This window comes from Oncorhynchus masou, chromosome 19, assembly GCF_036934945.1.
Source record: "Oncorhynchus masou masou isolate Uvic2021 chromosome 19, UVic_Omas_1.1, whole genome shotgun sequence".
In the NCBI taxonomy this organism is placed as follows: domain Eukaryota; kingdom Metazoa; phylum Chordata; class Actinopteri; order Salmoniformes; family Salmonidae; genus Oncorhynchus; species Oncorhynchus masou.
In genome coordinates, this window is record NC_088230.1 from 21,652,147 (window position 1) to 21,679,841 (window position 27,695).

The 27,695-nt window shown below is 42.0% G+C and overlaps 1 protein-coding gene across 4 annotated transcripts in view; it reads right to left on the minus strand.

The window, feature by feature from the left end:
- LOC135505998 (DNA helicase MCM9-like) overlaps window positions 1-27,695 on the minus strand; it is a 109,751-nt gene that overhangs the window by 78,407 nt on the left and 3,649 nt on the right. The window contains exons 1-12 of one of the 4 annotated variants that reach the window (XM_064925321.1): window positions 27,020-27,106; window positions 22,092-22,405; window positions 21,860-21,941; window positions 21,252-21,452; window positions 20,967-21,092; window positions 20,737-20,856; window positions 20,455-20,629; window positions 20,120-20,322; window positions 16,991-17,197; window positions 16,734-16,816; window positions 15,670-15,836; window positions 13,644-15,427 (exon numbers count right to left, since the gene is read on the minus strand). In XM_064925321.1, the coding sequence (XP_064781393.1) occupies window positions 13,771-15,427; window positions 15,670-15,836; window positions 16,734-16,816; window positions 16,991-17,197; window positions 20,120-20,322; window positions 20,455-20,629; window positions 20,737-20,856; window positions 20,967-21,092; window positions 21,252-21,452; window positions 21,860-21,941; window positions 22,092-22,274 (3,204 nt within the window). In that variant the 5' untranslated portion in view covers window positions 22,275-22,405; window positions 27,020-27,106 and the 3' untranslated portion in view covers window positions 13,644-13,770. Of the gene's footprint in view, window positions 1-10,902; window positions 10,970-13,643; window positions 15,428-15,669; window positions 15,837-16,733; window positions 16,817-16,990; window positions 17,198-20,119; window positions 20,323-20,454; window positions 20,630-20,736; window positions 20,857-20,966; window positions 21,093-21,251; window positions 21,453-21,859; window positions 21,942-22,091; window positions 22,406-27,019; window positions 27,107-27,695 lie in introns of those variants that run through there. The other 3 variants (XM_064925320.1, XM_064925319.1, XM_064925318.1) reach the window with 3 other exon arrangements.

Consider the following 27,695-nt stretch of genomic DNA (forward strand, 5'->3'; position numbering starts at 1 on the left):
CTGATGCTGTCTGGTCTAAAATAGTATGATATTGTGGCTGACCGTAGCATTGAATGCAAGGGAAGACAGCAAGCATGTGGCCTCCCTTGATAAAATAAATAAATAACAGTAATAGCCAATAAGTGTTGAGCTAATCTGAGTTCCACTGTGAATAATCCTGGAGCACCAAAAAAAAAAAAAAAAAACTGTCAAGGGAAGCCAGTTTGGATTTGGCTTCACACCAATCACATCACATCAAGCCAAATGTCATAGCTAGCTAGCAAAAATTGTCCCTTTCCTAAACTAGCTATGGATGGAGATCGCGATTTGGACATGTGGTTTTACTTAATTCTCCGTACTGGCCAATGATTATAACGGCGATTCCGAAACAACCATAAATACATACATTGTGCCCCTGGCCTGAGAGAATGGAAGTTCAATATGTAGCTAGTTGTAGTAGGCTAATGTTAACTTTGGATACACAGTCCAAAGTGTAATTAATAACTTCACCATGCTCAAAGGGCTATTCAATGTCTGCTTTTTTTACCCATCTATCAATAGGTGCCATTCTTTGCGAGACATTGGAAAATCTCCCTAGTCTTTGTGGCTGAATCTGTGTTTGAAATTCACTGCTCAACAGAGGGACCTTACAGATAATTCTATATGTGGGGTACAGAGATGAGGTCGTCATTAAAAAAATCCTGTTAAACACTATTATTGCGCACAGACTCAGTCCATGCAACTTATTATGTAACTTGTTAAGAATTATTTTACTCCTGAACGTATTTAGGCTTGCCATAACAAAGGGGTTGAATACTTATTGACTCAATACATTTCAAGTTTACATTTTTTATGTCATTTGTAAAAATGTGTTGAAACATAATTCCACTTTGACATTATGGGATATTGTGTGTAGGCCAGTGACAACAAAAAAATTGTAATGTAATACATTTTATATTCAGGCTGTAACACAACAAAATGTGGAAAATGTCAAGGGGTGTGAATACTTTCTGAAGGCACTGTGTAAGTAATGTGTAATATATAATACACAATAATACAAGTTTCACACCAAGACAGTATTGCCATGAATAGGTTACCAAGGTTACCCCAGAAGCCTCAGTGATGTGGAATCTTCTCCAACTAAAGTCTTCACACCTCTAATCAGCTGGCTCTTCACAGGGAGACTCAGTAGAGTAGTATATTCACAGTTGTGCTTGGGGCCCTGTAAAAGGCACCTGGTTAAAGCTGTCAGACAACAACAGCAGTCAACAAAGTGAGATGAGCTCTAGTCGCCTATATTGATGCCAGTTACCAAAAGCAGGGCTAAGGGAAAGGGGATACCTAGTCAGTTGCACCACTGAATGCATTCAACCGAATTGTATGTCTTCCACATTTAACCCAACCAGTCTGAATCATTCCTAATGTAGCATTCCTAATGTAACATTCCTAATGAAAGCCTACACATACCTGCTGCATTCTATGAGGCTATTGATACTTTTGTACTCACATCCTGAAATGATAAAGAGCACCTTGTAGGCTAACATTAAGCTGAAAACAGGGTGTGTGTTTTTGCTGGCAGCAAATATTATTTTAGGCCTTGTCTAATGTTGGTTAACCCAGAACTAAAGTTTTTGTAATAGGTCAGATGCTTGATTAGGTTCTGCAGTCTGTCCATGAAATATTAGACCTGGCTTTGCTCTGTTTAATTTCTAGCTAGTTATGTGCTTCACTGTAGTGTTGTCACGAGGCCAAAAATGTACTAACGATATGATACCAGGTCAGGTATCAAGATACCAAGTAGTATCACAATACCACCGGGAAAATAAATCTGTGGCCTAGCATCCTGTTCGCCCCACAGCCCGGGATTAGATTAAAACATTCGTTGACATGGTTTGTGAAATTATCTAAAATGCTTTCAAATCCCTTTAGAAAGAAAAAAAGTAATCTTGGGTAATATGCGTTAAAAAAAAGGTAGTGTTTAGGCAAGAGAAAATACATTTTCTTGGCTGTAATGCTGCAATCATTTTCCCTCTCTGGCACTCAGAGGCTGTATGACAGTTAACTTGCAAGGTCTACTCAGACTGGCCTGTGCGCTTGGTTATAACCACTATATAAACCCATCATTGGTTACAACAGGTGATGGAATGCTCCAATGTAACAAATTTAGAAATCTAACAACAGAAAACTCATCAGGGTCTTCATCCCTGTTTGCCATCACAGTTAAATTATATTTTAAAAAGTGATGGAGGAATAGATGTGCATGAAGAGCGGACAGAGAAGCAGATGATTGAGGGCTGGTAGGCGATGTGGCTGGATGATTACAGCTGCCACAGATGATATGCCATGAAAGTGAAGTAGATATTATTGGACCTGTGCATACAAGAAACTAGTAGCTGTTGATTAAATTCAACTGAATGTATAAACCAACCTGACTTTCTAAACATTTTATTATAACAGAAGCCAGTAGGTTCTTTAGATCGGTAGGGCTGAAAAAGTCAGTAGTATCATATGAAATAGGACTACGGTATTCTAAAATATTGGTATCATAAGTATCATGACGTTTTGGTACCGTGATATTACCATGGTATCGGTATACCATGCAACACTACTTCACTGTCCAGCTTTGTTCCTCCCTTGAAAAATAAATAAACCTCAGTAATCTACTTCAAATCCATTACAAACCTTGTCATCAAATGTTTATTTTTACACAATATTTGCTTGGCAAAAACATAATAATGTGGCAATAAGCAACATTTCGGCAAACACCATTTCAAAACACATCCTCCTGCTAAATTCAAACAGATACTTCCCTCTAACTGCAGGGGTTCCAAGCAACATCCTCTGTTGGTTCAAGCAACATCAAACTGTTTTAGCGACTGACGGACGAAGTCTGGTAGTGCTCCAGTTCTCCCTGTCAGAATAACCAACAGAGGACTTGGGAAGCATATCAACTCCTATAGAAATGGCACTATGGTTATTCTGAGTAACCTAATTTATGTTCCTTTAACTCCACCTTCTAGTGAGTTTATACAAACTGTCATCTTCTATTTTGACTAATGCTCCCAGCTGTAAGGATATTTCATTTGGCCACTTTGGGTCTTTTGAGTATCATGCTATACTGTTTAAATGTCAGCCACCAGTGCTGTCTATAACCCCTATATAGACCACCAAAGGGTAGCCCCACTTTCTTTACTGAGAACTATGATAAAATCATTGTGTTGGGCAATTTTAATATTCATGTTGACAAACAGACAGTCTCCAAGGCCATTGAATATATGAATATTTTTAGATCTATGGGCTTTATCCAACATGTTACTAAGCCCACCTATAACCGTGGCCATACTCTGGACCTAGTTATTACCAAGGGGCTTTCTACTGACATATCCTCTATTGTTGATGTTGCTTTATCTGATCAACACTGTGTATTTTGTACTACCTTGCAGTGGTGTAAAGTACTTAAGTAAAAATACTTTAAAGTACTACTTAAGTAGTTTTGGGGGATATCTGTATTTTACTATACTATTTATATTTTTGACAACTTTTATTGTTACTTCACTACATTCCTAAAGAGAATAATGTTATTTTTACTCCATACATTATCCCTGACAACCAAAAGTACTCATTACATTTTAAATGCTTATCAAGCGAACATCCCTGGTCATCCCTACTTCCTCTGACCTGGTGGACTCACTAAACACATGCTTCGTTTGTAAATGATGTCTGAGTGTTGGAGTGTGCCCCTGACTATATGTAAATGATGTCTGAGTGCTGGAGTGTGCCCCTGACTATATGTAAATGATGTCTGAGTGCTGGAGTGTGCCCCTGACTATATGTAAATGATGTCTGAGTGTTGGAGTGTGCCCTGACTATATGTAAATGACTATATGTAAATGATGTCTGAGTGCTGGAGTGTGCCCCTGACTATATGTAAATGATGTCTGAGTGTTGGAGTGTGCCCCTGACTATATGTAAATATTGTCTGAGTGTTGGAGTGTGCCCCTGACTATATGTAAATGATGTCTGAGTGCTGGAGTGTGCCCCTGACTATATGTAAATGATGTCTGAGTGTTGGAGTGTGCCCCTGACTATATGTAAATGATGTCTGAGTGTTGGAGTGTGCCCCTGGCTATATGTAAATGATGTCTGAGTGCTGGAGTGTGCCCCTGACTATATGTAAATATTGTCTGAGTGCTGGAGTGTGCCCCTGACTATATGTAAATGATGTCTGAGTGTTGGAGTGTACCCCTGACTATATGTAAATGATGTCTGAGTGTTGGAGTGTGCCCCTGACTATATGTAAATGATGTCTGAGTGCTGGAGTGTGCCCCTGACTATATGTAAATGATGTCTGAGTGCTGGAGTGTGCCCCTGACTATATGTAAATGATGTCTGAGTGCTGGAGTGTTCCCCTGACTATATGTAAATGATGTCTGAGTGCTGGAGTGTGCCCCTGACTATATGTAAATGATGTGACTATATGTAAATATTGTGAGTTGGAGTGTGCCCCTGGCTATATGTAAATGATGTCTGAGTGCTGGAGTGTGCCCCTGGCTAAATATAAACTGAAAATGGTTAACTTTATGTAAGGAATTTAAAACTTTTACTTTTAATTGAAATGAAATGTACTTTTGATACTTAAGTATATTTGAAACCAAATACTTTTATACTTTTACTCAGGTAGTATTTTACTGGGTGACTTTCACTTTTACTTGAGTCATTTTCTATTAAGGTATCTTTACTTTTACTCAAGTATGACAATTGGGTACTTATTCCACCACTGCTACCTTGTTGCCAATAGCACAGGGTAATACTGAACACATTATTAAGAAATGCTATCTTAACTCTGAAGATGCTACAGATTTTATTTAGTGTATGAACAATACTCCATCAACAATTCTGCCTTCCTCTTGTGATGATTTAGTTGATAACTTTAATAGCAAATTAAGGGTAACCATTGATGCCATGGTGCCAGTAAAGTTGAAAAAGGCCACATCCAAACAGAGAGCCAAATGGATGAGTTAGGAAACTAATCAATTAAAGAGAAATTGCAGAAAAGCAGAGCAGAAGTGGAGAGAAAGTCAAAGTTGCAGGTCCATTATGATATTCTGAGAGACCAAGCCTACCAGGCAAAGGCACTATAGATTGATTTCCCCTGGTTAACACAGACATGCTCAGGAAAATTATATCACAACTTAAGCCTTCTATCTGCCTTCTCGATTCTATTCCTACCACCTTCTTCAAAATAGTATTTAATTGCATATCTGAAGAAGTTCAAGCTATTGATAAATTACTCCCTGTTTGCTGGCACTTTCCAAACTGCACTAAAAATTGCTATGGTGAAACCCCTTCTTAAGAAAAGTAATCTAGATTATTTAGCTCTTAAACATTTTGCCAAACTTCAATTCTTCAGCAAAATTCTGGAGAAATTGGGTTTCAAACAGCAGAATAATTTTTTAAGTGCCAACTGTATTTTAGAAAAATTCCAATCTGGTTTTCGTGCCCACCACAGCACAGAGACAGCCTTAGTTACAGTGGTAAATGAGCCAACACAGATGCCAAACAGCTCTCTGTCCTGTCTTACTCTTGGATTTAAGTGCTGCATTTGACACTGTTGACCATGATGTCCTTCCGGTCCAGTTCTAAATTGGTTTAGGACCTATTTAACCGGTTCAGTTTATATATGTTACCCCTTGGCAGCGTTTTCAGCAAGCACAGCATTGGTTTTCACTGCTACGCAGACGATACACAACTTTACATTTCTGTGTCACCAGAGGATTTTAGCTCCACGGATAAATTATTAGTCTGTATTAGTGATTTAAATACTTGGATTGCTCAACTTTCTCCAGCTAAATCAAGACGAGGTATTTATTATTGAAGCCAAAGCACAGAGAGAAAATCTTGTCGCACATTTTAATTCACGGGCAATAAAGATAAAACGTCAAGTAAAAAAAATCTCTGTGTTATTTTAGATTCTGAACTCATTTTCGAATCCCACATTATGAATGTGACCAAATAGCTTTTTACCACCTGAGGAACATTGCCACGGTGCGTCCGTTTCTCTCCCAGGTTGATACAAAGAGACTCATCCTACAGCACAGGTCCTGACCAAGACCAGATGGAGAGCACACATTACACCGGTTTTAAGGTCACTGCACTGGCTGCCTGGGAGTTTTAGAATTCATTTTAAGAATCTTCTATTGGTTTTTAAGTCAGACATGATTTTAATACCCAGTAGGTCCCTCAGGTCCTCTGGCACTGGCCTTTTAACTATCCCAAAGCCTAGGACCAAGAGGCATGAAGAAACAGCCTTTAGTTATTATGCTCCCAGACTCTGGAATAGCCTGCCAGAGAACCTGAGGGGGACAAAACTGTGGACATATTAAAAAGAGATTACACACCTTTTAGCTTTGCTTAGCTTTGTTCAGTTTTTGTTATTATTTAGTTTTTATCCTCTTATTTTTGTTGTGTAGTAACTATTTCCAGTTTTTATTTTATTTATTTGTTTTTGTTTATTCCATGTCTGAAATGTGCTGTATAAATAAAGCTTGATTCGATTTGATTTAATGCACTATGCAGAAATCACTCTGCCATTTCCTGGTTGCTAAAATTATAATAGTTTGCCTAATTTCAGTTTATGGTACAAAACAAGCAACTATAGTGTAAAGAATCATTGTAGCATCTAAACTTCTGTGAAATATATTTTCCATAACCAAAAACATTGTATTTTCATCTGTTTGAAGCTGGTGTACGAAAACAAAGCTTAAAACCTGGATGCATAAAAATAGCGCACACAGAACAGATATACCACTTCTGCTTTCAATAAGAATGACAGATCTATAACACTAAGGTCTGGTCACCCAAAAGGTTACACATTGCAGCTTTAAGTTTGAACAAAGGAGCTTCCTTAGCAACATACAATGGTGTCAACAAATGGACAAATTGTGATAAATAAATATGTTATTGTTCATTACACAGTAAGATCTCAATATGACAGAGATCATTCCCTGGCCATTAACAGGTTTAAACCTAGTGAAGAATAGTTGGAAGGAGCACAACAATGACAATAACCATCTAAAACATCACAGACAAAGCTTGTGTAATATTTCAACGTGAGCCGCACTTTTGCATCACTACCAGACTGTCAAATTGACCAGACATGACACAGGAGGACCGTTGCACTTCAGTTCCATTGCTACAATGGCAATCATGCAGAATGAGACTGTTTCAGGCCAAGGGGAACAGCCCCCTTGCATAATTATTTGTGTACAGTATTGTCCTGGTTCAATTACCCATACCCTCTCAATTAAACAAATGCCATCCTTTGTGTGTCTGCATAAAAATGCAATTGTCTCAATAGAAGAGTTAAACAGAGCTGCCAAAAGACATAGGACACATGGGGAAGTGTGTGTTCTAAATCATTAAATGTGTTTTTCAATAAAGTGTCATGTCATTGAAGACTTACTACCACAAAGTGAGAGCACATGATGGTTGCACACTCCCCCTGTTATTGCATAAAACATGTGCCTAGTATGATGGTAGTGTTCCTGAGGTAAGACAAATATAGTGTTTTGTTTAGGAATTTCATCCCCCAAGGGTTGCAGTGTTATACAACACAGTAAACGTCAGAAATGGGGTCTAAATCCATCATCTAAATACATAATAACGATATAAAGAAAAGAGAAGTGTAAAAAAATGACAGAATTTGCAGGTCCAAGAAATTCCAGATAGCAAACTGTACAATGAACCAAACACAAAACTGGGTCTCTCAACAGGATAGAACATGAATGGTATTGCAACAGCGTATTACATAATCACCCATTTCCATCATCAACGTGAGTTACTGAAAACACTCTACCGTTCAGTCACATACTTGACAAGTTAGTACTTTGGCAGCACTCCAAAAATAACTAGGATTCAATTCGTAAATCACCACATCTAATAATCATTCTACTGTCAAAGCTAGCACAATTGTAACTGTCTTCTGGTGATTTTGGAAAATGTTTGGGTGAGGCCTGAAAAATAACACCTGCGTATAAGAGGAACTAAGTTGTGCATATATCTCTAGACACAGTGCAGACATGTAGTTCTGTATGGAACCCTGGCACTGCAAGACACAACGTACCATCTCCACGACAACAGTGGTTCTTTCAGTCAAACACCATGGCCCACTCCCTCTCTGAACAGTGGACAACACTCTTCAGCACAGAACAAAGAGCACTTCACATTTACCAAACAATCCTTGGGCTGCTATCAGCACACATTTAAGTGTGATTAAACTCATGTCTGGTTATTTTCAGATGCACCTTTTATGAGCAGCAAAAATAACTTGAGTAAACATTTAACATGAAGTGGCTTGTAACTCGGCCCATTACAAAACCACACCTGGAATGTGACTAAGTCAGGGAGAATTCCAATACAACTAGCTAATACTGGAATGCATTACTACAAGACTGCTCAAAGAAGGCCTTATTTTTCAAAGCAAAGACCACATGTTTTAGTATCAAAGCTGAAGTCTGGCACCCATCCCTTATTAGAGTAATGAACACAGTCGCTATCCAGTACATAACATTTCTTCTCAAAGAATATTTCTGTTCCACTGAGGACAGCAGTGACCCGCTGTTTCCTTGTTGTTTTCTCTCCCTCTACCTCAGATATTGGATCAGCAGAGGTGGATTACATGTAGAATCTCCACATCGCTGTAGCAATATCAATCAAGAGGGACTTGGAGGACAAATGGAGCAGTGTCAGAATCAGTGTTTTTGTGCATGTTATCAGCTCACTGCAGACTGCTACCTGCGCCCACTTCCTGTTTCTCAGCCAGGAAACCAATGACTTGGCCTGAACACACTACTAAAGCCAACCTGCACAGCCCACAGCACACACACGTCAACAGAAAACCCTGGCCAGACCATGTGTGACACTAAAATACCATTACACTAGCATGACCACTACATGTTTACAGAGCATTAGCTGTTCACATGCCTCAACTTTAACACATTTCTGCCAGAAATAGTTTCTCTGAATGGTGCAATGGGTGGCAGAGGTGCTAATGGAACTTGAGAATATATCAACAAGATCCAAAGGGCCTCTAGAATGGAATCTAGATTTTAAAAAACAAGTCAAATTCTATTTTAAGTAACCTTAATCCAAAGACATCTATTTTGGTTGTATCCTCGACTTCACATATTTCCATCGGTTCAAACCACATAACCAGATTGAATGAATTCAGTTTGATTGTGAGCAACTATACACCGACATGAACAAACATGAGAAAGGAAAACATGTATAATGACATGGCATGAGAAACAAATGATCACTTACACACGTTCTTCTTCATGAGCACTTCAGCACACAATGCAGGAGCAGAGTGAGGAAGCGGTAAAGGGTTCAGAATGTCTTGACATGAAACTTAACACAGGAACTTGATCAGCCAATCACTTTCACCAAACAGAGCAAAGTTACATTTTGAATACAAGACGTGCACATGAGCAACGTGGATGACTCATGTCACACTTCGCTTTGTGGATTTGGCCTACTTTTGAAGAAACATTCAAAACATCAAAGGAGTCAAACAAAACAAAACAATATCATACAATCTTTCGACTGTGAAACATGCAGCGGGAACACAATCAAGTTACAGCTTTATGGCTGAACAAGAAGCCTGCTTCCTCTAGGCCTCTAGTAAATCTGCCTGTGATCACCATTAGACTTAGTGCAGCTTTATGGCTGAACAAGAAGCCTGCTTCCTCTTGGCCTTTTATCTGACCCTCTGTCATTAACCGCATAGATCAATATTGTTCGTCTACATTTTATGAAGTGTCAGGACAGGCCCATGGTCTCTACTCCAGCTTCCACAATCTCCTCATGGTCATTCCAGAAGCTTTGAGCTCCACCTTCAAGTTGAACCAGAGGCCAACGAAACTTCTGCAATAGATCTCTATGCCCCTCTCTTCCCCCTCTTACTCTAAGATAAGATCATTTAGGTGCAGTTTTGGGAAGTTCCGTGTGAAACTCAGAGGACGCTGAAAGCTGGTAGTAGTGTCTTTCTACACAGTAAGTGTTCCTTAGTCAGCAGTTATATTATGTTCAGTGTGTTCGTGTCCACCCTGTCAGTGCAACAGTGGTGTTGTGTTGCCCAACAATGTTCTCATACACAGTTGAATACATCTCAGTGAGAGAGTTATGAATGTATCTAAAGTGTAAGATTGAATCCCAACCTTTACAGTAGAAGTGAGTTTCAAAAATATTGAATCTAATGCATGTTGTTTTCAAACTCGGACAAGGTGAGTTTAGGTGAAGTGTACTGGCTTGGAGGTTGTCAGTCACGTGAGACTGCATGAGTTCATACCTCAGGCCTCCAGCTCTGCTGACAGGAGGTATCTATCAGTCAGTGTTCTCCACTCAGCTCTCCTCTCTGTTCCTGCAGCACCATAGCAAAAACAAGCCTGTGAAATATCTCCAGTCTGTTTGTGTAACAGTGTGCAGCCTTCCAGAGGCACGCAGGCAACCTTTCACTGCTGCTCATTCCTATGGAACCCGCAGATCTAGTACCACAGGTTTCAGGGGCACATTGGAGTACACTAGGAACCTGAAATGTTTTTACCTTGTAACAGATAGGGATGGCCTGAGAGGGAATAGGAGAGGAATCGAGCAAGACAGTTAGATTAGGAGCATGTTTTTCCAAACTCGCTCCTGGGGCCTCTCCTGTGTGCAAGTTTTTTTGCCCTAGCACAACACAACATATTCACATAATCAACTCATCAAGCTCTGATTATTTGAATAAGCTTTGTAGTGCTAAGGAAACAACACAAAGACAAGTTTTAGAGTAATTTAGTTATGTAGGCCGATGTGGTAAAAAAAGATTTAAAGACAATTTTCCCAAGCAGTTGAGAAATGATAATACAAAACGTAGAACAGACTTACCATAAAAGATGCTCCAACTGAAAAGACAAACCCTGAGGAATAACTCCAAACAGCCACGAGGAGTAAGCTGAGGACAAAAACCAAACAGACTCTGTTAAATCCACGAACAACAAACAAAGACCACTTCATGTGAGTACCCAGACATGTGCATTTGGCACAAAGCAACCGTCAGCTGTTCAGACTGCCTAAACCTGCTGAGATAAACTACCACTATGGCTAAAGAGTCCTTAATTAGCAGTATGTGAACTGTGGAATTATGCAATATATTCTACATTTCAATAAGGAATGCATATTATTCAGTTGTTTTACCTCTCCTACTTTTAATAAGTATAGCTCATTTTATTGTAAAAGTATTCTAGCTCAAACTGAAATTTTCCAAAGTACAGCACCTTTTCTAAAATTATTATGAGAGCATACATTTCACTTGACATTATTACTGTGCCAAGATTATTGTGGCAAGAACATATTCAATCCTTTGAACAGGGAGATCAGAAGAGCCTCAGACACACACCTTGGACAGAGGACAAATTAGAAATACAATATGCCCCTGAAAATCTTTGTAAAAGCGAAGGCATACCAGAGGGATGACATCATGTAGTGGTTGGGTTAGGTATTGTATGTGCTAGTGTAGTGAGACAGTCTGGCAGATGGCTAATCAATATGTCTTCCTTATTGATGAGGCTGCCGTTTCATCTGCGGGAAGTTAGTATCCATTAACTCCTCATCTTACCTCCTTTTGTCACCCACCTCCATTAATATCAACATCACATCATCTCACTGGGGACTATCTGGCTGACATTGAGCAGTCTGACCTTCACCAACGAGAACAAAAGAGATGCTTCAGCATGTTTGGATGATAGAATTGTAACGTGTAAAACACATCTCGATATGTTCCCTTTATGCAAGGTGGCTGATCCTAATTTTTTTATTGCAGAATGCGTCACTGGTTTGAGTTTGAAAAGTAAAACTGTTGTTCCTAGGGAGATTTGATTGATTTGTTTCCACCTTCTTAAATGTTACACTGAACAAAAATATAAACACAACATGTAAAGTCCCATGTTTCATGAGCTGAAATAAAAGATCCCAGAAATTGTCCATAAGCACAAAGCTTATTTCTCTAAAATGTTGTTCACAAATTTGTTTACATCCCTTTTAGTGAGCATTTCTGCTTTACCAAGATAACCCATCCACCTGACATGTGTGGCATATCAAGAAGCTGATTAAACAGCATGATCATTACAGAGGTGCACCTTGTGCTGGGGACAATAAAATGCCACTAAAATATGTAATTTTGTCACACAATGCCACCTATGTCTCAAGTTTTGAGGGAGCGTACAATTGGCATGCTGACTGCTGGAATGTCCAACAGAGCTGTTGCCAGAGAATTGAATGTTAAATTTCTCTACCATAAGCCACCTCCAACCTGGTTTTGAGAATTTGGCAGTACGTCCAAATGGCTTCACAACCGCAGACGACACGTAACCATGCCAGCCGAGGACCTCCACATCAGTCTTCGTTAATTGCGGGATCCTTTGAGACCAGCCACCCAGACAGCTGATGAAACTGAGGAGTATTTCTGCCTGTAATAAAGCCATTTTGTGGGGGAAAACTCATTCTGATTGGCTGCGCCCCTGCCAAGTCATTTGAAATCCATAGATTAGGGCCTAATGGATTTATTTAAATTGACTGATTTCCTTATATGAACTGGAACTCAGTAAAATCATTGAAATTGTTGCATGTTGCATTTATATTATTGTTCTGTATAATTATATAAGTAGTGGGGTTGATATTGTTAGTGGCCTTGCCTGACCGAGCCAACACATCTTCCAGACTTCCTCTGATGCCATTAGCTATTGCTGAGTAGTCATGGATCCCCTTGGTACTGCTGCTCATTCCGTGCACCAGCTCCGGAGGTCTACGTCACCGGCTTTCTAGGCATCACTGAACTGGATTCATAACCACTAACCCCAGACTGTTTTGTCTCATTATGCACACCTGGTTCCCATTCCCTGTGCCCTCTGTTCCCATGTCTGTTGGTCTTGTGAGTTGTGCTTTGTTGTTTTGGCTTTCGTGCACTTGTTATTTCGGGTCTCATCCTGTGGAGTGTTATTATGGGTCTTGTCCCATGTAATCTTTACATGTATTTTATATACGTGTTTTTTTGGGATTACATCCCTGTGTATTTTATGTGTGTTTGTTTTGGGCTTCGTCCCCATGTCATGTTCATGGTATTTTGGGTGGAGTAATAAAAAAAAACATTACGTATTCCTGCGCCTGTCTCTGATCCTTATACAACGTGACAAGGAGCTTTCATGCAGCTTCCTTGTGGAATGCCATCCACACAGTCATGACAACAGCCATACTCCCTTTGGTGTGGTGCTTTCTGGCATTGGCTCAGAGGATGAAACCATTATATACCACATCATAATACACAGCCTTAGGCAAATGTAGGGCCCAGTCAATCATCACCCATATTGATTTGTGCCTCTGATTTTTTACTTTGAATGAACATAACGTTTGCCTACAGCAACATTGCGTGTTTTCACAGAGCGTGTAATATTGCCCAGTCCATGATGAAAATGTGCCCTTTGACTACCTCATATAACAGCATTATTTCAGCTATTGTGACACAAGACCATAGGCTTTGTAAATGAGGTTTCATTTACAGAAGAAACAGATTTACAAGATTGTTTCTATGGCATAATGTGTGTTCAATATCCAACAGCATGACAAGTCGATAGTGAATCTCATGATCAAACACTGATCTGCAAATTTATACCAATTATTGACAATACAACAACAAACGCACATGCACACACACGGTGAGAAGTCACAAATAATATTCAGTACACTACAATGTTTCAAACATCATTTCCCTGTTACATTTGTTTTTTTCACCGACTCCTCATCCCAGTCTACACTCAGATCATCTTCATCAAAGTTGGAGGAGCTGAACATAGACAGGCCAGAGAAGAGGCCTTTAGAGCCCAGCTCAAAACACTTTCTCTTTTTAGGGTTGACAGCAGAATCTATAGCAGGGTTTTGGCCCTTACTGTTAAATGTCTGGAAGTCTTTGTCTCCACTAACTCTCGCCTCAGTCCTATCCTCTGTAGAGGCTTTAGCTTGCACCCATGTCCTCTGCTGTATGCTGGTGATAGCTTGTGTCCATGTGTCCTGCTGCCCTGCTTTAAGCTCTATGGACGAGGTAACCTGAGCCCCTGATGTAAGAGTTGTTATTAGATTTGTAACTTCCTTGTCCTTTGTAGTTGTGAAGGAGAACCTGGAGAGTTTGGCCAGGGTAGAGGCCGCCACAGTGGGCATTGGGTGGTCTGGCTGTAGTGGTGGAGGGTCTGTTAATGTAGTTCTGTTCTCACCTGGAGCAATTCTGCTCAGCAACTGCTGGCGTTTCTGCTCTGTTCCATGATCCCCCCCATCACCTCCCTCCGCCGTGGGACCACTGACCTCTGGGTTCAGGTCACGTGACACCTCAATGGGAAACTCTTTCTCCTTAGACTGAACCCTCAGCCTCAGCGTCTTCACAGAACTGCTGCCCTCTGCTGGCTTGTCTTTGTAACACTGGTTCTCATTATTTTTCTTTTCTGTTTTCTCTTTCTCTCTAGCTGAAGAAACTGTGTTATGGTTCTCTCTGTTATGCGTCTTTGCTTTGCTAGGTGGACCTCTATTCTCTGTGTGAAAGTCTGAGCTGTCAGTATCTGGGCAGAGAGGTTCAGTGTGGGTCATCTTCTCTCTGGGTTTAAATGTGAACCCTGTGAACTTAGAGTGCAGTTCTTCTCTCCCTGCCCCCACAGTACCAGAGAGCTCCTGGTCTCCAGACGGGAGGTTACAAGGGACATTGTTCTTTTTTGAGTTGCGTTTCTTCCCTGCTACAGGTATGCTGTGGGAGGGCAGGGAGTCTGTAGAGAAGGCCTGCTCCACATCCAGATGGTCTATGAGGTCTCTGCTGGTGCTGCCTCCTCCCACAGCTTTGTCTCCCTGAAGGGGGACATGAGTCATCGCTCTGAGCCGTTTGTCTCGAAGTTTCTTGGACACCTTCTGTACCACAGAACAGGATCTGTCTTCCGCTGCTGCTGTGCTTTTACTGCTCTCCTTACAGCTCTCTACCACCTCCTCCTCCGCAGTTATACTGGGTGTCTTATCACACACAGGCGCTCTCCCACTCTCCTTGTGTGCAGCACCGCTGTTGCCCAGCAACGACACAGCGGGGTGTTTTGACAGGGTTCGGGCCTGCTTTGAGAAAGAGTTGTGGTTGTGTTGTGTGGATGTTGTGATGGGTGAAGTGATGATCGGCAAGTTGGCATGTCCTCTCCCCACTGGGCCAGCCAGTGAGTGGAACCAGTCCAGTCCACTCTCTGAGTCTGTGGTGATGTCAGAGAGCCCTGGACCGCTTGTCTGGAATGTAGAACCCTTGTGTTGATAACTGCTGCTCAGATCACTGTGCTGCTTTGCAGGCAGAGGAGAACCTTTTTCTGTTCCTTTAGGGGAGCCTGGCCCATTATTCTGCAGTCTAAAGAAAACACAATGATTCATACATAAAGGGTGTTGTACTCAGTATTTTCACTGGTCTAGGGTTTAGAGGTAATATGTTGGAGGGGGAGTTGTTATAAGTGAGATTTATTCTGATGGTGTAGAAGACTATAAGTTAGAGAATGCATTATTTATAAGCTATATTTACTTTTTGTCCTGTTCTACAAAGTTGAATCTTCACAAACCTTGTTCTTTTAAGTTTTCACAAGTATAATGTCTCACCTTGAGAGCCTGTCCATCTCCTTGTAGAGAAGGTGAGGCATCTGGAGGCCCTCCAGAACAATTTGACACTGTGTCTGGTACTGCTGACTGGGGTTGTCAGGGAATGACGTGTGAAGAGCGTTCACATCTCCCAGGAGAGCGCCCCCCTGAGGCACACACACACCGCACTGAAACTTCACCTTAAATTTTGTATTATGTCATGTGTTTCAAGTCATGCTGAAGGCATTACAGTTTACATTCAATGTAACTGTAAAATGTAACATGTTATAAATTGGGTAGTTTGGGTGTTGGATTCTGATTGGCTGAAAAAGCATTTCAGCTGTGTATGTGTGTGTGTGTCTGAGACAATATACCATGGTTATGATGCAAAAATACTTGTTTACTGTTCTATTTATGTTGGTAACCTTCTTATTATATCAATAAGGAACCTCAGAGGTTTGTGGTATATGTCAAATATACCACGGCTAAGGGCTGTATCCAGGTACTCAGCCTCATGTCGTGCATAAGAACAGCCCATAGTCGTGATATATTGGCCATTACAAACTGGGTGGTTCGAGCCCCGAATAGTGTTTGGCTGAAAGCCGTGGTATATCAGACCGTATACCATGAGTATGACGAAACATTTATGTTTACTCTTCTAACTACGTTGGTAACCAGTTTATTATAATAGCAATAAGGCATCTTGGGGGTTTGTGGAATATATACCACATCCCCTTGGGCCTTATTGCTTAAATATACCACATCCCCTTGGGCCTTATTGCTTAAATATACCACATCCCCTTGGGCCTTATTGCTTAAATATACCACATCCCCTTGGGCCTCATTGCTTAAATATACCACATCCCCTTGGGCCTCATTGCTTAAATATACCACATCCCCTTGGGCCTCATTGCTTAAATATACCACATCCCCTTGGGCCTCATTGCTTAAATATACCACATCCCCTTGGGCCTCATTGCTTAAATATACCACATCCCCTTGGGCCTCATTGCTTAAATATACCACATCCCCTTGGGCCTTACTGCTTATTTCATGTTAGAATGTAACAAAGTGTAGCTTCCTACCTGCATAGAGCACTCCATGACAGAGACAACAACAACAGCATCCTCCACAGTGACAGTGTCTCGAAACATCAACCTGGCGTGTGCTGCCAGGATCAAGACAAAGATCATGAGCTTCATGACCACATCATATCAATAACAACTATAGCATTAAGCATTCACATAATAAACATGAGTTTGAACACTTTCAGTAACTATTAAACCAAACGCAAAGGAATTCAGAAGGAAAGACAGATGTGTAATGTAAAATGCTGGCCCACCCTCAGCAAGGCGGCTGAGGCTCTCCAGCATGCGGATAGTGGTGCGGGCTGCGTTCCTGCTGTCGCTCTGCCTCTGCCGCTGGTAGTAGCGGGACAGGATGGAGTTGGCCTCCTCAGACACATGCGGCTGCAGCCCCTTGATCAGGCAGAAGTAGGCCTTCATCTTCTCCATGCTCCACAAAGAATCCTCCGACTGGCAGGGAGCTCCTGATGGGCAGATGAAGGTATTTGGTATTTTATTAGGATCCCAATTAGCGGTTGCGATAGTAGCAGCTACTCTTCCTGGGGTCCACAGAAAACATTCAATAATACAGAACATTAATAGACAAAAACCACTCAAGGACAGAATTACATACATTTAAAACATCACTAATCAGTACATACACACAATGTCTTAAGTCAAACAGGGGAGGTGTTGTGAGGTGTTGCTTTATCTGGTTTTTAAAACCAGGTTTGCTGTTCACTTGATCAATCTTTGATGGAAGGGAGTTCCATGCAATCATGGCTCTATAAATACTGTATGTTTTCTTGAATTTGTTCTGGATTTGGGTACTGTGAAAAGACACCCTGGTGGCATGTCTGCTGGGGTAAGTTGAGTGTAAGTTGACCATGCAAACCATTTGGAATTTACAACACATCAATGTTTCTTATAAAAACAAGAAGTGATGCAGTCAGTCTCTCCTCTACTTTTAGCCAAGAGAGACTGGCATGCATATTGGCATTAGCCTTCTGATTAAAGTAATGAGCAAGATGCAGGGTTGTATTTATTATTTACCAGACAGAAGAAAACTAAATGAAACAGGATGGGACTACCTAAACTTGTCCAATAAGATTAGTTTTTGTTGCAAAACGTTTTGTCATAATGAATAGGACCCAGGCTTCCGTAACCACAACTCCCTGAGTGATCGTCTTGATAACGACCTAGAGCACTAATTAAACTGGGGCGATGCCAGAGAGACTTTACATCATTGGCATTTTCATTCAACATAGCTCTTTTCCTTATGCAAATACTGTGGGAATTATGTTATGTAAATGATCAAATGCTGTTTTCTGGGGAGAGAGATTGTCTTTTCTAATGAAGAGCCCAGAGGAGGTCTCAACTCTAATTTGCAGTGTAGCTTAACTCAGCAATATGATATCCCACTGATTCCTCAGATGACCTATGTAATTGGTGGATATCTCAGGCACTAAGCGCAGGATTATTCCACTCCACTTCTAGAGGACTGGCTTCTTTAATGACTGTTCTGTACTTCAACTGATCATACACTGCTCAAAAAGGGAACACTAAAATAACACATCCTAGATCTGAATGAATGAAATATTCTTATTAACTACTTTTTTCTTTACATAGTTGAATGTGCTGACAACAAAATCACACAAAAATTATCAATGGCAATCAAATTTATCAACCCATGGAGGTCTGGATTTAGAGTCACACTCAAAATGAAAGTGGAAAACCACACTACAGACTGATCCAACTTTGATGTAATGTCCTTAAAACAAGTCAAAATGAGGCTCAGTAGTGTGTGTGGCCTCCACGTGCCTGTATGACCTCCCTGCAACGCCTTGGCATGCTCCTGATGAGGTGGCGGATGGTCTCCTGAGGGATCTCCTCCCAGACCTGGACTAAAGCATCCGCCAACTCCTGGACAGTCTGTGGTGCAACCAATATTAAGACTTATAAAAGCCTCTCTCTTTCTATTCCTCTCTCTATCTCCCATTGTGGGGAAATAGCACATTGCTCTGATGTTTTTCACCACCTTTGCATTGTACATTTGGTGGATGGAGTGAGACATGATGTCCCAGATGTGCTCAATTGGATTCAGGTCTGGGGAACGGGCGGGCCAGTCCATAGCATCAATGCCTTCCTCTTGCAGGGACTGCTGACACACTCCAGCCACATGAGGTCTAGCATTGTCTTTGCATTAGGAGGAACCCAGGGCCAAACGCACCAGCATATGGTCTCACAAGGGGTCTGAGGATCTCATCTCGGTACCTAGTGGCAGTCAGGCTACCTCTGGTGAGCACATGGAGGGCTGTGCGGCCCCCCAAAGAAATGCCACCCCACACCATGACCGACTCACTGCCAAACCGGTCATGCTGGAGGATGTTGCAGGCAGCAGAACGTTCTCCACGGCGTCTCCAGACTGTCACATGTGCTCAGTGTGAACCTGCTTTCATCTGTGAAGAGCACAGGGCGCAAGTGGCGAATTTGCCAATCTTGGTGTTCTCTGGCAAATGCCAAACGTCCTGCACGGTGTTGGGCTGTAAGCACAACCCCCACCTGTGGTCGTTGTGCCCTCACACCACCCTCATGGAGTGTTTCTGACCCTTTGAGCAGACATGCACATTTGTGGCCTGCTGGAGGTCATTTTGCAGGGCTCTGGCAGTGCTCCTCCTTGCACAAAGGCGGAGGTAGAGGTCCTGCTGCTGGGTTGTTGCCCTCCTACGGCCTCCTCCACGTCTCCCGATGTACTGGCATGTCTCCTGGTAGCGCCTCCATGCTCTGGACACTACACTGACAGACACAGCAAACCTTCTTGCCACAGCTCGCATTGATGTGCCATCCTGAATGAGCTGCACTAACTGAGCCACTTGTGTGGGTTGTAGACTCCGTCTCATGCTACCACTAGAGTGAAAGCACCGCCAGCATTCAAAAGTGACCAAAACATCAGCCAGGAAGCATAGGAACTGAGAAGTGGTCTGTGGTCCCCACCTGCAGAACCACTCCTTTATTGGGGGTGTCTTGCTCATTGCCTATAATTTCCACCTGTTGTCTATTCCATTTGCACAACAGCATGTGAAATGTATTGTCAATCAGTGTTGCTTCCTAAGTGGACAGTTTGATTTTTTCAGAAGTGTGATTGACTTGGAGTTACATTGTGTTGTTTAAGTGTTCCCTTTATTTTTTTGAGCAGTGTATATATAATATGCCATTTAGCAGATGCTTTTATCCATAGCAACATACAGATTCATTCATGTCATTAATTGACCAGAGTCCTGTTTCTCCAGGGTCTGGACCAGTTTCTATCATTATGCAGTGTGGTCTAAAAACTGGTGGATGTGAACACACTAGTTCTATAGAGACTGCTCTCTCTCTATATATATATAAGGACCCTGTATAAACACCTTTGTTGTGCAGTATGAAGGAGGAGATGATGCGGTCCCACTCAGGGTTCTTGGTGTCCAGTAGGACCAGGACCAGGTCAAAGCGGCTGAGCAGGGGGCTGGCCAGGGCCACGTTGACCGACACAGGCACGTTCGGGTCGTACTGGCCCTTAGGGTTGGTGGCAGCCAAGATGGTGGTCCTGGTGTTCAGTTTACACACCATGCTGGGTGGGACAGAGGGAAATAGACCCCACAAAGTCAATGGAGGAAATAGAAAGATGCTTTATGCATGTCAGTCATTATGACCCTGCTTCAGCCCATAACAGAAGTGAGTGCAAGATAAGATTTTCCCTTACCCTGCCTTGGCCACACTGATGGTTTGCTGCTCCATGGCTTCGTGGATGCTGGTGCGGTCGTGCTCTTTGATGCTGTTGAACTCGTCGATACAACACAGGCCTCCGTCAGACAGCACCAGTGCTCCTGCCTCTAGATGCCACTCCCCGGAGTCCTTCACTGCTGCCACCGTCAACCCTGACACACAACACATATTCCTTTTTTGACTAACATAAGTGGTTATTTCAGAGATTCCTTTAAGCAAAGTGAACTGTTTCAGATGAACCAGCAGAGGGTAGACAGACCTGCGGTAGTGGAGCCGATCCCAGCAGTGAGGACTGACCGGGGAGTGATCTTAGCAGCGTACTTCAGAAACTGAGACTTCCCTGTGCCTGGGTCTCCCACCAGCAGAAGATGAGACTCGCCTAAACCAGAAATGTATTACAAATCTAGAATCAGATATTAACATCAATCGAGTTGCAGTTTGTGAGGCATGTAAGAGAAATTGGTCCACATTTTGAACAAGGATACATACCTCTTACTTTCGTTCCAGAAGGATCTATTCTTTGCACCCCACCTGCTAACACCATGGCAACAGCTAACTTAACTACATACATTCCAAACACTTGTGGGCACAGGCTCATGAGAATCTGGTTCCTGCCTTCAGAGAGAACATGGAAGAAGAACACCAATCAAATTCCATACACATTTCATGTCCATCTCATCTCATATAGTATTTATCATGTAATAATCTAAATCTGTATGGCAACGGTTTTAATTATGGGGATTGGGGAAGTATTACAGTCGCGTTATTATGTACCAGTTATAGGGTCATGTTTGTAATTGTCCCAGAACTCCTCAAACTCCTGCTGCATGTCCTCTAGGACCAGAGCTGCCATGTTCTGCTCATTGTTCACTTCAATGAAATTGGCTTTCAACACCAGATCCAATTCACAGCGTGCGTCCTCGTACAGGGGCTTCCATCGCTGACGAACTACTCCATACACTGTAACATCATCACCTGGAAAAATGTCATCACAAATGGTGATATCCTAGAAATTCAGTCCCAACATTCAATGTGATGACACTAATCCCTTAAAAACATTCATGTTCATCTACTGCGGCTTCATCTTGGGTGAAAGACAATCATATGGTATTGTGATGTTATCACACACATGACACCACAATGTAACATCAGTACATCATACAGTATTACGACATCATTGGTAATACATCACAATGTGGAATTCCAAAACTCAGTGATGTCACAATCTACCTAACACAATGATGTCGCCCTCTGCAAAACAAATTCCCATAATACAGTATGGCAATATCCTTTATGTAACAATCCCACAGTGATGTAATTTCCAATACAAATGTCAACTGTGATATCATAGTGACAAATGACATCATAGTGACCAATGTTACCTGATTTACAGCTGTCTACCAGATCATCCTCCAAAATGACCACCATGGAGCGAGGAATACTGCCCACAGACAACCTCTGGGCCTGAGCACACAGAACAGCAGGGAAAGAGGGGTGCAGTTTGATCAAATATAGGCTTACAATTTGCGTTTGCAGATGTTATTCAACAGGGTTAAACAATGTGTAGACTATAATTAAAACAAACAGTACTAGAGCCCCTTAGCCCCAAGTCACCTGCTCCTGGATCTTAATTTCCTGGTAGTCCCTGCATGCTGCCGGGGTGGAGCTGGCTGACAGGCAGGTGAACTTGTTGGAGTTACAGAGGTCCTGGTTGGGGCAGCTGGTAGGGGGAACGAAACTATAGTACTGCTCAAAGTCAGCTTGTAGGGAGAACACGTGACGGCACTTAGAGCACATGTAGTCCCTCTCGTACTCCAGAACCTTGGCCACACTGGTGCGGATGACCGTGCCCGTGACGGAGAGGAAGTGACCAGCGTCCCGAGACTTGGGGATGTTCTCCCTGGTGAGCTCAGGACACACAGGAAGACCTGAGGCGTGACGACATACAGAAATGAAGAGGGAGGCTAGGTTTATGGACATCAAACAGACCAAGGAGCACTGGACTAGACATCAAAACAATGATCAGAACTGACAACACGCTGTACCATCTTTCCTGGAACTCAAACAAAGTTCAGCATTCCTTGTCATGCTCAATATTAACCACCAGATGGGGCTCTCTACCCACTATTTTATTGAAGAGAGATGTATCGCATGAATCTTGCACAAAATAATTTTGTGTGTGTAATGTGATGTGTAGCCCATTACATAGCCTTACTGTACATCTGTCAAGTAGCCAACAGTATTTTATTGGATAAAAGTACCTAACGCAGAGAACTCTAAGAGGGCACGACAAAACCTATTCCCCCTCAGGAGACAGAGAAGATTTGGCCTGGGTCCTCAAATCCTCAATCAGTTCAGCAGCTACACCATTGAGAGCATTCAGACTGGTTGCATCACCACATAGTCTGGCAACTGCTTGGTCTTCGACCGCAAGGTGCTACAGAGGGTAGTGCGTACGGCCCAGTGCATCACTGTGGGGCCAAGCTTCCTGCCATCCAGGATCTCTATTCCAGGCGGTGTCAGAGGAAAGCCCTACAAATTGCCAAAGACTCCAGCCACCCTAGTCATAGACTGTTCTCTCTGCTACCGCATGGCAAGCGGTACCATAGCACCAAGTCTGTCCAAAGGCATCTTAACAGCTTCTACCCCCAAGCCATGAGACTCCTGAACAGCTAATCAAATGGCTACCCAGTCTATTTGCATTGAGCCCCCCATTTTTTTTTTTATTTTTTACACTGCTGCTACTCACTGTTTATTATCTATGCATAGCCACTTAACCTCTACCTAGATGTACATATTACCTCAATTATCTCAACTAACCTGTACCTCCGCACATTGACTCGGTACTGGTACCCCCTGTATATAGCCTCGTTATTGTTATTTTATTGTTGCGGTTTTATTTTTTACTTTAGTTTATTTTTTACATTTTTCTTATCTCTTATTTTTCTAAAAACGGCATTGTTGGTTAAGGGCTTGTAAGTAAGCATTTCACAGTTTGGTCTCCACCTTTTGTATTCGGCGCATGTGACAAATAACATTTGATTTGATTTATGGGAGAAGCCTTCTTTGGTAAAAGTTAGCTTTAGGCCTAAGCAGTGACCACTGAGAATCCATAGCAGACTTGTGAAGTCTTTTTCCCTGATAAATCTGTGGACTTGCAGACACTGTCAGTGTAAAATTTAATTCCATGCACTGATAGAATATAAAAGGAAAATAGGCGTTTATGGATAAAATGCAATACTCCAGCCCACCAATGTTATCATGGATTAATAGGGGCTCCCAGGTGGTGCAGCAGTCTAAGGCACTCAGCGCAAAAGGCATCACGACAATCCTTGGTTCGAATCCAAGCTGTATCACATCTGCCATGATTGGGAGTCCCATAGGGAGGCACACAATTGGCCCAGCGTCGTCCAGGTTTGGCCAATGTAGGCCGTCATTGTAAATAAGAATGTGTTCTTAATGGACTTCCCTAGTTAAAAAAAAAAAAAAAAAGCACATACACGACATGGCCAAAAGTATGTGGACATCTTGGTGTCCAGTAGGACCAGATGCTCGTCGAACAATAGGCCTGGCTCGCAGTCGGCGTTCAAATTCATTCCAAAGGTGAATTGAGGTCAGGGCTTTGTGCAGGCCAGTCAAGTTGTTCCACACCCAATCTCAACAAACCATTTCCTCGCTTTGTGCACGAGGGCATTGTCATGCTGAAACAGGAAAGGGCCTTCCCCAAACTGTTGCCAAGTTGGAAGCACCGAATCGTCTAGAATGTTATTGTATTCTGTAGCGTTAAGATTTCCCTTCATTGGAACTAAGGGGCCTAGACCGAACCATGAAAAACAGCCCTAGACCATTATTCCTCCTCCACCCAACTTGACAGTTGGCACAATGCATTGGGGCAGGTAGTGTTCCAGAGAACATTATCACTCCACAGAACATGTTTCCACTGCTCCAGAGTCCAATGGCGGCGAGCTTTACACCACTCCTGCCGACGCTTGGTATTGTGAATGTTGACCTAAGGCTTGTGTGTGGCTGCTCAGCCATGGAAACCCATTTCATGAAGCCTCCGACGAACAGTTATTGTGCTGACATTGCTTCCAGAGGCAGTTTGGAACTCGGTAGTGAGTGTTGCAACTGAGGACATATGATTTATACACGCTATTACGATTCAGCACTTGGCGGTCCCGTTCTGTGAGCTTGTGTGGCCTACCACTTCGCGGCTGAGCCGTTGTTGCTCCTAGACGTTGCCACTTCACAATAACAGCACTAACAATTGACCGGAGCAGCTCTAGCATGGTAGAAATTTGACGAACTGACTTGTTGAAAAGATGGCATCCTATGACGGTGCCACATTGAAAGTCATTGAGCTCTTTAGTACGGCCATTTTACTGCCAATGGAGATTGCATGTCTGTGTGCTTGATTTTATACACCTGTCAGCAATGGGTGTGGCTAAAATAGCCGAATTCACTAATTTGAAGGTGTGTCCACAAACTTTTGTATATATAGTGTATTATCCTCTCTCTCCATCTGGCATCTCAAACAACATTGACATTTTCCGTCCACATCTTCAGAGTGGTTTATGTGAAGCACTTTCCATTTTCTCATGAGAGTAGACAACTGAGTTTTAAGATGCAGCCCACATACAGTGGTCCTCTCCACAGAGAGACATTCTGAATTTCGAGCGAGCAACCTGTTGAAAGTATTGAAGCTTATACTGGTCTGATCTTAAACATGGCCTTGTAGCAGTAACATTCCACACCTGAACACACACAGCTGCATCACCAAGAGCCCTGTTGCTATTTGCTATGCCTTCTACATTCACGCCATGTAACCAACCAAGGAACAGCATACGAGTCGAGCACATCATCTGGCTATTTATAACACTGCTCTCTGCACTGGTGAGACCCCAGACTGCAGTACGCATTGGCTAAAGTAATTAGATGTGAAGGTTGAGCTACTTTGCAAGGCTGGAAGACAGACAAGGTCAATCATTACAGATTATTCCCATCTGACTATATGTCTGTGCTCTTTTTTTTTATCATCTGCATATTAAAATCAAATCCGGCCAATCCATGTCAACCCGCTCCAGGTGTTAAACTAATGGTGTCGGTAAAACTGTGGCAGCCTGGCAGATGTCGGAACCCATAGTGCGGCTGAGTTTTGGCAGCCTTTACACAGACAGACCAATTATGATCTTTAGCCCAATTATTGGCAAAAGAACTGATCTGTTTGGTTAAAATACCAATCAGTCCAACAAAAGAAATCAGAATCGGGCTGTCTGTGTAAACGCAGCCTTATTGCTCGAGACAGTGTACATAAGAAACTAGAGGTCGACCGATTATGATTTGTCAACGCCGATGCCGATACTTGGAGGACCAAAAATGCCGATACCGATTAATCGGCTGATTTATTTATTTGTAATAATGACAATTACAACAATACTGAATGGACACTTATTTTAACTTAATATATTACATCAATTAAATCAATTTATCCTCAAATAAATAATGAAACATGTTCAATTTGGTTTAAATAATACAAAAACAAAGTGTTGGAGAAGAAAGTAATTGTGTGGCAATATGCAATATGTGCCATGTAAAATGTGTGCCATGTAAAAAAGCTAACGTTTAAGTTCCTTGCTCAGAATATGAGAACATATGAAAGTTGGTGGTTCCTTTTAACATGAGACTTCAATATTCCAAGGTAAGAGGTTTTAGGTTGTAGTTATTATAGGACTATTTCTCTCTATACCATTTGTATTTCATTAACCTTTGACTATTGGATGTTCTTATAGGCACCATTGTATTGCCAGTGTAACAGTATAGCTTCTGTCCCTCTCCTCGCCCCAACCTGGGCTCGAACCAGGAACACATCAACAACAGCCACACTCGAAGCAGCGTTACCCATCGCCCCACAAAAGCCGCGGCCCTTGCAGCGCAAGGGGAATAACTACTCCAAATCTAAAAGCAAGTGACGTTTGAAACGGTATAAGCGCACACCCAGATAACTAGCAAGCCATTTCACATTGGTTACACCAGCCATTATTAGGCTGATAGGCTTGAAATCATAAACAGCGCCGTGCTTGCGAAGAGCTGCTGGCAAAACGCACGAAAGTGCTGTTTGAATTAATGATTACGGGCCTGCTGCTGCTCAGTCAGACTGCTCTATCAAATCAGACTTAATTATAACATAATAACACACAGAAATACGAGCCTTTGGTCATTAATATGGTCGAATCCAGAAACTATCATTTCGAAAACAAAACGTTTATTATTTCAGTGAAATACGGAACCGTTCGGTATTTTATCTAAATATTCTTGTTCCATTGCACAACCTTCAATGTTATGTCATAATTACGTAAAATTCTGGCAAATTAGTTCGCAATGAGCCAGGCAGCCCAAACTGTTGCATATACCCCGACTCTGAGTGCAATGAACGCAAGAGAAATGACACAATTTCACCTGGTTAATATTGCCTGCTAAACTGGATTAGTGATTATGATTGATTGTTTTTTATAAAATAAGTTTAATGCTAGCTAGCAATTTACCTTGGCTTCTACTGCATTCGCGAAACAGGCAGGCTCCTAGTGGAGTGCAATGGTTAGAGCGTTGGACTAGTTAACTGTACGGTTGCAAGATTGGATCCCCTGAGCTGACAAGGTGAACATCTGTCGTTCTGCCCCTGAACAAGGCAGTTAACCCACCGTTCCAAGGCCGTCATTGAAAATAAGAATGTGTTCTTAACTGACTTGCCTATTTAAATAAAGGTATAACAAAAATAAAATATATATATTGATTTTTTGCAATTGCAATTGATTTCCGATTGTTATGAAAACTTGAAATCGGCCATTCCGATTAATCGGTCGACCTTTACAAGAAACCCTCATTGAGTAGCTACAGTTTTTCTGGGCCCCATCTCAGGTAACCATGTGTCATCTCAGGAAGTCAATACTGGGCCTGCTGAGAGTGATATATGGAATGGCTTGTTGTTGTTGTTGTTACATCATGCTGAGTCTCCTGTTTCAGTCTCTTACTGCCTACTGTTCTCCTGCATTTCAGGCAGACATTCATCCCAAGTTAACAACCAGACAGATACCTACACGGAGACAAGATGTTCATAATGTTCTCATTAAATCCTGCTGGCCAGTGATGGGTATACTGTACTTCCTATTGTGATTATTGTCATTATCAAGCTGCATCAAAAGGATGCTAATGTTTTCCACT